Source organism: Brachyistius frenatus, unplaced genomic scaffold, assembly GCF_029030835.1.
Source record: "Brachyistius frenatus isolate BFR_SWC_R1_liver_20210118 unplaced genomic scaffold, ASM2903083v1 Contig_77, whole genome shotgun sequence".
Taxonomy (NCBI): domain Eukaryota; kingdom Metazoa; phylum Chordata; class Actinopteri; family Embiotocidae; genus Brachyistius; species Brachyistius frenatus.
In genome coordinates, this window is record NW_027210676.1 from 19,968 (window position 1) to 31,726 (window position 11,759).

Consider the following 11,759-nt stretch of genomic DNA (forward strand, 5'->3'; position numbering starts at 1 on the left):
GTTGCCGGGATTTCTTAAACTGATTTTTTTGTTGCAGATATAGTTATAGAGGTTTGCTCTTAATACACTGACTTTTTCTGTGTCTTAATCTTCATTCAAAGAAGATACGAGGGAAATCATGCACTTATCTACATCAACATATCCAGATCAGGGGTAGCCAAAACTTGCTTTATAAGTAAGCAACACAGAGCTAAATGATGGGAAGTGGTGGATGTATGCAGAAGACTTCTTAAAACAGTATGTCTTATTTTAATGTCCACTGAGTGAATTAATGGAGCTATACGATTCTTTTTTGATGGAAACTTGAGAACCAGGAGATATCCTTGGCACAGACTTGTGTTATGTTAGTGAATGAAATAACAGGACTATTAAGTCATTTTAGGGGGGCAGCAGCAGCCAGCTGGAAGCCGGACATTGGGATAGCCTGCAGCCAATAAAAGCGAGAAAGCCACCAGCGGGAAAACATCACATGTGAAGAAAACAAGCCGTGGATAGACGGAGGGTGTGACTCCGCCTATTGATCAAAGACCATCCTCCTCGCTTTTGTCTTTTCTTTTGGTTGTTAACTTCTCCAAAAGCCTCGTGGACCTCGGGCCAGCCGCGCCAACACTTTGGGCAGGCCCCTCGTTTTGTTTGGTGGGACTTTGCCGCATCTGAACACACCGATTTCACAAGCAGAGAAGGAGACCGTTCCCTTTTTTTTTTTTTTTTTTTTTTAAAGTTGTGTTTCATGGATCTCGTTGTGCAAATCATTGTCATCACAGCGGATAGGTAAGAAAACTTATTTACTGCTCAATCTCTCTGACTGACGACAGATTTGAAACCGTTGTCACAACACGAAGCAACAGAAAAGCAGAAACGGATATTGGCAAACACCGAGCGCAAACTCTTAGAAAGCATAAAATAATGTGAAGCTATTTCTCACAGCCAAAGTAGCCTAATAGGTCCCCAATGTTGGAAACAGTGTTTTACAGTGCTTTACGACGGTTTGACGCTGCAGACTGTATGGAAATGACTCGTTGTGATCAAGAGCTCTTGCGCGTAAATTATTTGCATATGATTTGCGTCCTATCGATTTGAGCAGGCTGTTGTTACAGACTGGACAGCAAAGTCGGTGTTTTCACATTCCTCCTCAGAAGCAGATAAAGGCGCATCAGAAGCTGCAATTCGCGAGGATGTCAAAAGCAGCTGCAGAAGAAACTTTGTCCAGTTTAAGTTCCGTTTTTATGTTTGGACTTGAGTCGAGAGGAAATTGCTTTTTTTTTCTTCTTCTTCTTCTTCTTCTTCTTGTCATGTGAACTTGCTGACATCTTCCAATATATCTTGACCTGACTAACTAATTGGTTGAATGATTAATGATCGTTAGAGAGAAAGGAATAAAGCTTTTTTTTGTGTGTGTGTCCTTTCTCGCGTGGTTTGAGGCCTGTCAGTTTGTTTTCGGAAGTCACACACTCCATCACCCTTGCCCCACAGATCATGGGAGTGGGAGGAGGACACACGCATACACACACACACACACACACACGACAGGGTGCAGCTTTCCGCGCTCTGAAAACAGCTCTGTGCAGTTTCCTCCATGCGCACAAACCACATTTCTCCTCGCCGTGTGCAGACAAACCATCACTCTGTACTTTTCTAAAAGGTGTCAACAGGATGAACTGATACCATCTGTTAGCACTGCTGGGCTGCTGTCATGAGCCTGGATTCGGTCTTAATGAGGTGTGTGTGTGTGTGTGTGTGTGTGTGTGTGTGTGTGTGTGTGTGTGTGTGTGTGTGTGTGTGTGTGTGTGTGTGTACATTTCCCTTAACTCTTACCACTGCCTCCAGATGAAATCATAATTTCACAGCAGGTCAGGTGGTGTGTTGTGCTCAAGTTGTTGCATTATGTTGCCTTCAAGTGCCTGTTGGAAATTACAGATTTAGGAGCTGAGCTGTATTGTTTAGATGAAAGCGGTAAATGCAAGGAAAACTGGGATTTTAACTAGGAAATTCTCATTGATGTTTTAAGTTAATGCAAGGTACTATGAATGATTGAATATGGAAAATTAGAGCCAAAACAACCTGTAGATCAATAATTTTTCAAGCTGTAATGCCAAACATTCATCAGTTGTAGCTCTCACTTTTGCACTTTTCGGACTCCTATGTATACAATAAAGGCTACTTAAAAATATGTCGGTGAAATCATGACATTTTCTAAATCACGCCTTGTGTCTAATGCTACTTTGATCTTTATGTAACATTACTTTTATCCTATAATGTATATCATATATATCTTACAATTGACAGAAAATATGGATCCTTTTTGATAGAAGTAGAGCAGTAGATAAAATATTTTTGACCAATCTCAAAAACATCTGCCAGTATTCCACTTTCTTAATCTCTAAATTGCAGTCTCCCACATTTTATATATTTACCAGCATGACATATCAGACTGGGTATAAATATTTGTGTTCACCCGAATCTCTCAAAGGAACTGAATTTGACATGTACTCTATTTTCTGTAATCGCTCTCATACAACACGTACTGCATTATCTAACGCAGAGCTCCAGATAGGGGACAAGGGAGGAAGATGCGGCACTTCTGGTTATTTTGTTATTTTTGAGATGTTGCATAGAATTGTCTGGTTATTTAGACGTCCTGTATACTTTTATATTGTAGGATATTATACAACATTCCACTGAGGTAGAGCATACATTTTTAGTTGCGCAATCAAGCAGTCTATCGACCGAAAAATTAACTAATTATGGTTAAAAATTTCAGTAACCCTTTCAAGCATTCACTTCCAGCTGATCAGATGTGTGAATTTTCAGCTTTTGATAGTTTAACTGAATGGTTTGGGGCTTTGGACTATTTGTGAGATAAAAAAAAAAGAATTCTCATCAGATTCATTGAAAAGTAAAACAAGACTCGGCCGCAGCCTTAGAATGAAGAAGTGCTTAAAAAAGGAACTTTGTTATCACTGAAGGTTTGCGGTAATAAAATGCAGAATAGAAACACCAAGTTCACTCTGCTGTTTGTTTCGCAGAAGTACGTCAGATCAGGTGACATACTTGCAGAGACGGCCTTCAAATGATCCTGCCTTCAATCACGCGTGGATATTATGTCACCACCAGAACTAGTAAGGCTGGAGTTGGTGCCATCAGAGCAGGTCTATGGCAACACGTAGCAGCTTTCACATTGGTTGTCTGTCGGAAAACGTTCTCGTTCTTAGCTTTTTCTCATTCACGGCTGTTCCTTGTATAAACAGCAAATTATAGATCGCCCTCACACATTCCTCAGATTGTCACTTCATAAACTGATAAGGCTGTATGTGACATACAGTGGTGTGAAAAAGTGTTTGCCCCCTTCCTGATTTCTTATCTTTTTGCATGTTTGTCACACTTAAATGTTTCAGATCATCAAACAAATTTAAATATTAGTCAAAGATAACAAGTAAACACAAAGTGCAGTTTTTAAATGAAGGTTTTTATTATTAAGGGAGAAAAAAAAAATCCAAACCCACATGGCCCTGTGTGAAAAAGTGTTTGCCCTCTAAACCTAATAACTGGTTGGGCCACCCTTAGCAGCAACAACCGCAATCAAGCGTTTGCGATAACTTGCAATGAGTCTTTTACAGCGCTGTGGAGGAATTTTGGCCGACTCATCTTTGCAGAGTTGTTGTAATTCAGCCACATTGGAGGGTTTTCGAGCACGAACCGCCTTTTTAAGGTCATGCCGCAGCATCTCAATAGGATTCAGGTCAGGACTTTGACTAGGCCACTCCAAAGTCTTCATTTTGTTTTTCTTCAGCCATTCAGAGGTGGACTTGCTGGTGTGTTTTGGATCATTGTTCTGCTGCAGAACCCAAGTTGGCTTCAGCTTGAGGTCACGAACAAATGGCCGGACATTCTTCTTCAGGATTTTTTGGTAGACAGTAGAATTCATGGTTCCATTTATCACAGTGAGTCTTCCCGGTCCTGAAGCAGCAAAACAGCCCCAGACCATCACACTACCACCACCACATTTTACTGTTGGTATGATGTTCTTTTTCTGAAGTGCGGTGTTACTTTTACGCCAGATGTAATGGGACACACACCTTCCAAAAAGTTCAACTTTTGTCTCGTCAGTCCACAGAGTATTTTCCCAAAAGTCTTGGGGATCATCAAGATGTTTTCTGGCAAAAATGAGATGAGCCTTAATGTTCTTTTTGCTCAGCGGTGGTTTTGGTCTTGGAACTCTGCCATGCAGGCCATTTTTGCCCAGGCTCTTTCTTATGGTGGAGTCATGAACACTGACCTTAACTGAGGCAAGTGAGGCCTGCAGTTCTTTGGATGTTGTTGTGGGGTCTTTCGTGACCTCTCGGATGAGTCGTCGCTGCGCTCTTGGGGTAATTTTGGTTGGCCGGCCACTCCTGGGAAGGTTCACCACTGTTCCATGTTTTCTCCATTTGTGGATAATGGCTTTCACTGTGGTTCGCTGGAGTCCCAAACCTTTAGAAATGGCTTTATAACCTTTTCCAGACTGATACATCTCAATTACTTTCTTTCTCATTTGTTCCTGAATTTCTTTGGATCTCGGCATGATGTCTATCTTTTGAGGATCTTTTGGTCGACTTCACTTTGTCAGGCAGGTCCTATTTAAGTGATTTCTTGATTGAGAACAGGTGTGGCAGTAATCAGGCCTGGGTGTGGCGAGAGAAATTGAACTCAGGTGTGATAAACCACAGTTAAGTTATGTTTTAACAGGAGGGGGCAAACACTTTTTCACACAGGGCCATGTGGGTTTGGATTTTTTTTTCCTCCCTTAATAATAAAAACCTTCATTTTAAAAACTGCATTTTGTGTTTACTTGTTATCTTTGACTAATATTTAAATTTGTTTGATGATCTGAAACATTTAAGTGTGACAGACATGCAAAAAAATTGGAAATCAGGAAGTGGGCAAACACTTTTTCACACCACTGTATGTGTGATAAGCCATGAGATTTGTCAAGTTGCAAAAATACATGAAGCAAGTTCGTATCTAATGATGACTGTTATGTGTACAAAGTGTTAATTTGTATACCCTGCTGTCCTACATGATGTGTGAGTTTATTTAAGATAATTAAAAGGATAACTCCTTGAACAGGTTTGTATCAAATATTAATTAACTCCAGCATCTAATTGTTGTTTCTATTTTCTCAGGTCTGGAGCCACATCAGTGCACCACCATAACAAAGTTGCCACATGATGAGCAGCGAGTCAATGCAGACCCTCACTGATCCGGTGTTTCGAAGCAAGATGCAGTTATTTGACGGGACAATAGCATCCACAGGACAGTCAAAACCACAAAATATGTCTGGTTTCCTGGGTAAGCAGACACTGCAGTACAATGGGGCCTACTTTACTTACGACCCCCAAGGAAAAGACAGAGCAGGATTCAGTCCTCCATGGAGCAACTCGAAGACATCGCTGCTGGATGGCAGAAATCCTGAGAGTCACCTTTCTGGCATGGAAGGACAAAACCACCTCATTTACAGGCAGGACAGCAGTTCTTCAGAGGAAGGTCATTCTCATGCTTCCTCTCTGCGTCAAGCCCCAGTAAAGCAGGGCTTTATGGTATACACTAAAAGTCCTGAGCTCAGCAGTCCTACAGCACCTACATCAGTAGCTTCTAGAAAACGAAAAACTGCAGGTGAGAAGTTATCTTCCCCTTCTGAAAACTCTGTTTACTTGGCGTTTCCCAAGCCAATCTATGGACATAACCCCTGCTGTAATGAACTGGGTTGTGTGATAGGACAAAGATACAATGTGGAACATGGATCTCCGAGGATACCAAACACTGTATATGAGCATGAATGGATGCAAAGTGATACTCACTACGCTGAAAGACAGCACATTCATCAGAAAGCACAAGATGCACTGCTACAACAGAGAGGCTTACAGTTTGAGTCCAGTGCAGAATCACTGAAGAGGATGACTGTGGAGGCCTACAGCCCAGGCAGAGCGGGGACTTTGCCTGTTATGATTGAGCCAACCTACAGCAGTTACCCCTGCACCCCGACTCGTGCACCGTTTGGTTCTTTAAGTGAGCACAGCCAGCCTTTACAGACTTCCTCCAGAGGCTACCCCAGCCTACCCTCCCATCCTGCACACGAGGATATGACCTCAGAGGTTTATCAGGAACGTTCTCCCATGTCCAAATATGGCCAGCTAGCACAGCTCCCAGTGTTTTACTACCCCCAGGCACATATGGAGGTAGAAAACAGGACACATTTCAAAAATAGTGGGAGTAAGCAGAGAGAAGATGTCCCTGTTATTCATAAACACACAATCTCAAACCCTCGGGAGCATTACATACTGTCTCAGTCACTTCATGCTGAAATTCCTTTGCATTTTCCTAGCAGTGAAATGTTGCCAAATCATTCTTTTATGCAGGGTTTTGAATACCCATGTTACGCAGTTCCAAGATTTCACTTAAATGCAAGCCAAATCGGAGCCCCTCTGAAAAGGCAACATGCATCGCCTAGTTTTCACCCTAGTCGTATAAATGTTTCCCCATCCAGCCAACACACAGAGCACCCCATGGCCTCTGCAAGCAGCCTATACAAGGACAAGCCAAACTCCAGCCTGCATGTTGACCAATCGCACGTTTCCTCACCATTCCTACGAGTTGACCAAAGCAGCCCAACCAGACGTGTAAGCCAACCTGGCGTCTCACCATCTGGCATACAAATTAGCAGATATCTTTCCCCGCTTACCAGCCTGCTCCTAGACGCACCCGTCCTTCCACTAGCTGGCTTTAACATGGACAGACCGCTGGACTATTCCTCCTGTGAAGCCAAAGTGACTTGCCCGAAACAGCCAAAAGGCCTTCCTGTTTCCACAGCAGCATGGCTGCCCCACTCCCCCAATCCCAGCTCAGATCGGATCCTCGCGGCAGCACCTAATAGTGTTAATATTAGAAAAATGATTTATTCCCCTGCTGTTGCAACAGAAAATAAACACAGTGGCTCGGTTTCCAGTTCAGAGGGTGCAGTTCATAAACGGTGCTTGAAGAGAAGCATTTCTCACTCATCTCCGTCCATCAAAATAAAAGAAGAGGATAAGGATTTATATGAAGTGGAATGCACCAAGAAACAAAAAAAGCTGCACATGGAAGATGGCCAAGTAGGAGATAAAACAGGCTCTCCTCCTATGCCAGTTATTGACAATGTCTTCAGTTTGGCACCTTACCAAGCATACCTGCAGGCCCCTGGAGTGTTATTTCCAGGCAGAGTGCCTCAAAGAGCCATGCAGTCTTCAGAGAAGCATGAGGTCAAATCAAAGACAGACATCAAAGAAAAGAGGCCACATCGACATGAGCAGCAGCCTGTTGTCTGTCCGACATCGAAAGAAATCTGTCCTTCAGCACAGAAGACTGTTGCAGACTTATTTGAACCCAAAAATATGAAAGTAGAAAAGGTTGATCCTTTAGATACAGACAACTCTATAGGGACTCTTGTTCGTCAAAACGACTGCAGCAGAGTGACAATCAAAAAAGAGCCTGAAGAGACGGGTTCACGTTACGGTGGGCCCATGTTGCTAATAAAGAAATCTGAATCCAATGAAGTTGAACGTAAGCCCTCATTAGCAGATGAAAAAGAGACTCCAGATGAGTTGAAACCTGCTGAGTTGACTGCACTGATGACATCATCTTCTCAGGGAGGCACATGCACACTGCCTAAACAGAGAGTCACCCTTCAAGCCAAATCCATTACGCCACCCCAACCACCTGAGAGCAGACTACAGTTCAAAAACATTCCTCCACAGTTGCTTAAACTTGCCACCTACAATATTATTATGCCCGATAGCAAGCATTGTTGCCATGTTCCGTCCCAAGAGAGGCCACCTGCACAGCCAATCGTTGAATTCATACCAAAACAAGATCTCCCAGAGCCGGTCCGCAAGCACTTCCTTGAGCTGCACCATTCTCTCTGCCAGCTAGTATCCAAATTTGTTTCGGCCTCTTCGGAGCTGGAGCTCAAAAACTGGTTGTCTCAGTTGGAAATGACTGAACCTGTGTCTCCGTCAACCAAAGGCCAGAAAGTGTCCTGCTTGCTGGGGGTGAAGGCCAGAGACGTCTGGCTCAATGAGGAGATGAAATCGGCACTCCATATGGTCCTCGAGAGGTTGACGGAGTACACCACCCATGAACGCTGTCCTTTCCCGCACGTCATGCGGACAGGAGCCGTGTTTCTCCCCATGCTGGTGGTGAAGGAGCTCCTGTTTCCAATGGTCCAGGGCAGCTTCATCGATCAGGTCCTGCAGGAGCACAAAGTGGAGCTGCGGCCCACCACGCTCTCCGAGGAGAAGATCCTCATCCAGCTTCACAAACGAGCCTGCTCCTCCAGGCTCCGGAGACTGATGTCCCTCAAACACCTGCCCGACATCTACGCTGATGTGGTCAACCTTTTGTACTACGACTGCGTATGCAAACATCTGGGTGAGTGCATGTTCCCTTTTGGAGGTGCTGAGGCCGCTGTACATGTATGTGTAGTGCAGGGAATGCCTTACTTGCGAAGAAAGTGGAAAAAACATTTGAACGTGCAGTGTTGGTGACAAACACACAAGCCTTTAAGATTTCTGACTTTTATTCCGAATCTTCGATTGTATTATGGTCATTTTTCTCCTTGGTACATCGATACCAGACTTTTCAAATTGCAGGTGTTGCAATGAACAACTGTGTGCTACTTTAGCCCATAATGGGACAAAGCTGGACACACCTACTTATTTTAGCGACACTGGAAGGAAACAAATGTTCATGAAGGCGACAGAAAATGAATGTATAATTGTAATTCAGTTTAGAGGCTGGAGTGTATACACGCGCCTACATAAACTGAAGGCTTTTTAAATATCTAACAATTATTTTTCCAATAATGACGGCAGTTCTCAGCATTGACACTGCAATTTTCATTTTGTCAGTAAAGTAAGTTTATTGGTCCGGCTGCTATGAAAATTTGAGAAAAGTATGTTTGTGCTTGTAGAAAAAAAAAAAGGATGATGTGTAATTTGTTCTTAAGTCACTTAGAATCATTATTTCCTTACAAATATTTTGAATCGATTAAGTAGTTTTAAAGTTTGGCCATGTGATTTTTACAACATGACCACCAAACACTTCCTGCCTCAGTTTGATGATTTCTGGAAATCCCCTTTTGGGTGTGCAATGTGATTTTTATTTTGAAGCATTATGTTTTCACTATGATCTGTAGCATTGCTTTCCCTCAAACAGTCTTTTAGTCAGCATGTTTTCTGCATCAGTGGCCCATTTGTAAAGAACTAATCACAGTAAAGAATAATTATTCAATATAAAATTCATTTATTTTTTACAGACTCAACCTCACCTGATGTCCAAAAGAGAGTTCAGGTATTTTTTTTTATGTTGTCCCTCAATCTCAATACTCTTTGCTTTTTCTGATTAGAAGGCAGGAAACCTTTCTGCTGACCTCCAATAACGATTCAAAATAAGATGCATGGTCACATCGTACATGTGGGCGGGCGGAGGGAAGGGTGCCGAGCTCGGCTGCTTCTAGAAAAATACAACTCGGCCTCACGAGTTACTTGCTGGACCTTTTTAAGGGAGTGAAGCAGGCTGATAGATGACCGGAAGTGACAGGCCGCTGCACACAGAGGGATTGACTGTGGTGCATGTTTTTTTTTTGGAGAGAAGTTTTCAGACTCCGAAGGGCTCAAAACAGCTGGAGTATTTAGCATGTTACTCGAACTAAACAGTAGTGCATTTGTTTTTGCCCATTTTCAGTTGCAAATTTGGTGTGCCAGTGTGTATTTTTGGCTGCGGTAGGAGCTATTCCCCAAAATAATCTACAGTACTCATGTTCATCATGATGAAGGAACGTATCCTTCTACCCAGCATTTACCGACCATAAATTGATTTAAAAAGGGGGACGAGTTCAGTGGTTGGTCTTTTCACGGGATTTGTTGACAGTAAGAAGGGTAGAATTCTACATTTACTTTCTTTCTTCAGCTTTTATTTTATGGAGCACATGCACTTGCTCAGTGAATTGGGCCTAATTGAATTTCTGTACACTGCTGACATTATTATCGGTTCACATGGCTTGTGAGCACTTGACTTTGGTATCTGAACATTTCTCTTGTCCTGCTCTTGCCTCGCTGCCGTTTTGTCCCCGACTGATAGCATCCCTTGTAGCAGCTGACTTTTCCCCAGCCTTCGTGTTTACTCCTGCAGCCTTTTCTTGTGCCTCTGCTGAAAGGGTGTTTCATGGTGGAGGATCATGTTGTCCAGTCACCATGTGTCAGCTGATATTAATAGAATAGTTTGTCATTGTTCATGTGTGCTGAATCATGTTTGTTTGTCAACCTGTATGAAGGAGTTTGACATCCCAGCGACCAGCTTGCTTTATAGGAATCATGAAAAGTGAATTGATTTTATTTCTGTTCTTTTAAAACCCTGAAAGTCCTTTTTTTTTTTTTTTACTTGCTGTCCACTTGTATCTAATGTTTCCCTCATAACTAGATCAAATCTATAACCTCTATTAACTCTTCCTATTTTGTCATCAACCTGATCAATATATAGAAATCTGGTATATTTCTGTATTTGTTTATATCTTTTATCTTCCCTGTGTTGCAGGATTAGATGAGGATCCTGATTACAGAGAACAAGATGGAGGCGATGAAGCTTCTAACAGCAAGAGGACTCTGGTATTTTCAGACATCACTGCCTCCGCAGGCTTACCCTCAGAGTCAGAGTCATCGCAGAGTTATATGAAGGACCAGGGAACACACTCGCATTGGAACAGGAATAGAAAAAGTAGAGTAAAGAGCAGTTCGAGGCGTTTGTTTCTAGACAACAATTTGTCAGATGAGGAGAAGGCAGGTGACTCGGAAAAGACGGGAGGAGGAGGAGGAGGAGGAGCTCTGAGCACAAAGAAAAACGGCGGCGCCAAAGATTCCCAAGAGGCTGATAACGGAATAACTGACCGTATGGTTCCAGAGCAGGATTCTTCGCTTGCTCCACAAGACACGACATCTGAGAATTCATGGATGTGTCCTTTAACGTTGGACGAGCTGTCTCCATCTCCGAGTGACACGGAAACGGAGGAATCCTCCGGTCTGTGGTCCGTCAGTCAGCCGTCCTCGGGACCAGCCAAGTCTCGGGTCAGATCCGAGAACTGTTCGGGCGTGACCCTAAAACTCAGGCGGATGCTCAGCGAGGGTCTAAACCGAAAAAAGGCCCGCTACCAAGCGGTGTCGGAGTTGGGGACATTTGCCGAGCCTTCCCTCGCAGAGCTGGACGACGAGGATGGAGCGAGCAGCGAGAGGAACCTTCACAAGAGGACACCCAAAGTCACCCACAGGTGGCAGAGAACAGGAAGCTTCTCTCACACCTTGAGACCCCTCAGCGGCTCGTCGGAAAGAAAACGCATATCGCTCATGAAGATCAAATACTGCCCCTACTTGTCTGCCTGCCACAGTGCTGAGCACAGGAGGCGGTGGGTCCTGCGTTCGGCTGTCCAGAGGGCCCGGCGGGACATGAGGTTCTACTACCCAGACTTGGTGGGACGGAGGATCCGCCATTTGTACGAGGAAGATGACAAATCAGAAGTGTGGTACAGAGGCGAGGTGCTGCGGATCCACGAGGCCCACACTAACCCTCTAAAGACAATATTTGAGGTCAGGTATGACAGCGAGCCAGAGTGGAAGTACTACCTAGAGCTGCTGATCGACTATAAAAAAGGCTGGCTCAAAATAGAAGACTAGTTAACCCCCCCCCCCCCCCCTCCC

General features: G+C 43.7%; 1 protein-coding gene across 1 annotated transcript; it reads left to right on the plus strand.

Moving 5' to 3' along the window:
- Nucleotides 1–591: 591 nt before the first annotated feature.
- Nucleotides 592–11,759, plus strand: cunh15orf39 (chromosome unknown C15orf39 homolog). Its single transcript, XM_069708617.1, has 3 exons — nucleotides 592–771; nucleotides 5,163–8,442; nucleotides 10,606–11,759. The coding sequence occupies exons 2-3, from the start codon at nucleotides 5,205–5,207 to the stop codon at nucleotides 11,733–11,735; spliced, it is 4,368 nt and encodes a 1,455-aa protein (XP_069564718.1). The 5' UTR covers nucleotides 592–771; nucleotides 5,163–5,204; the 3' UTR covers nucleotides 11,736–11,759.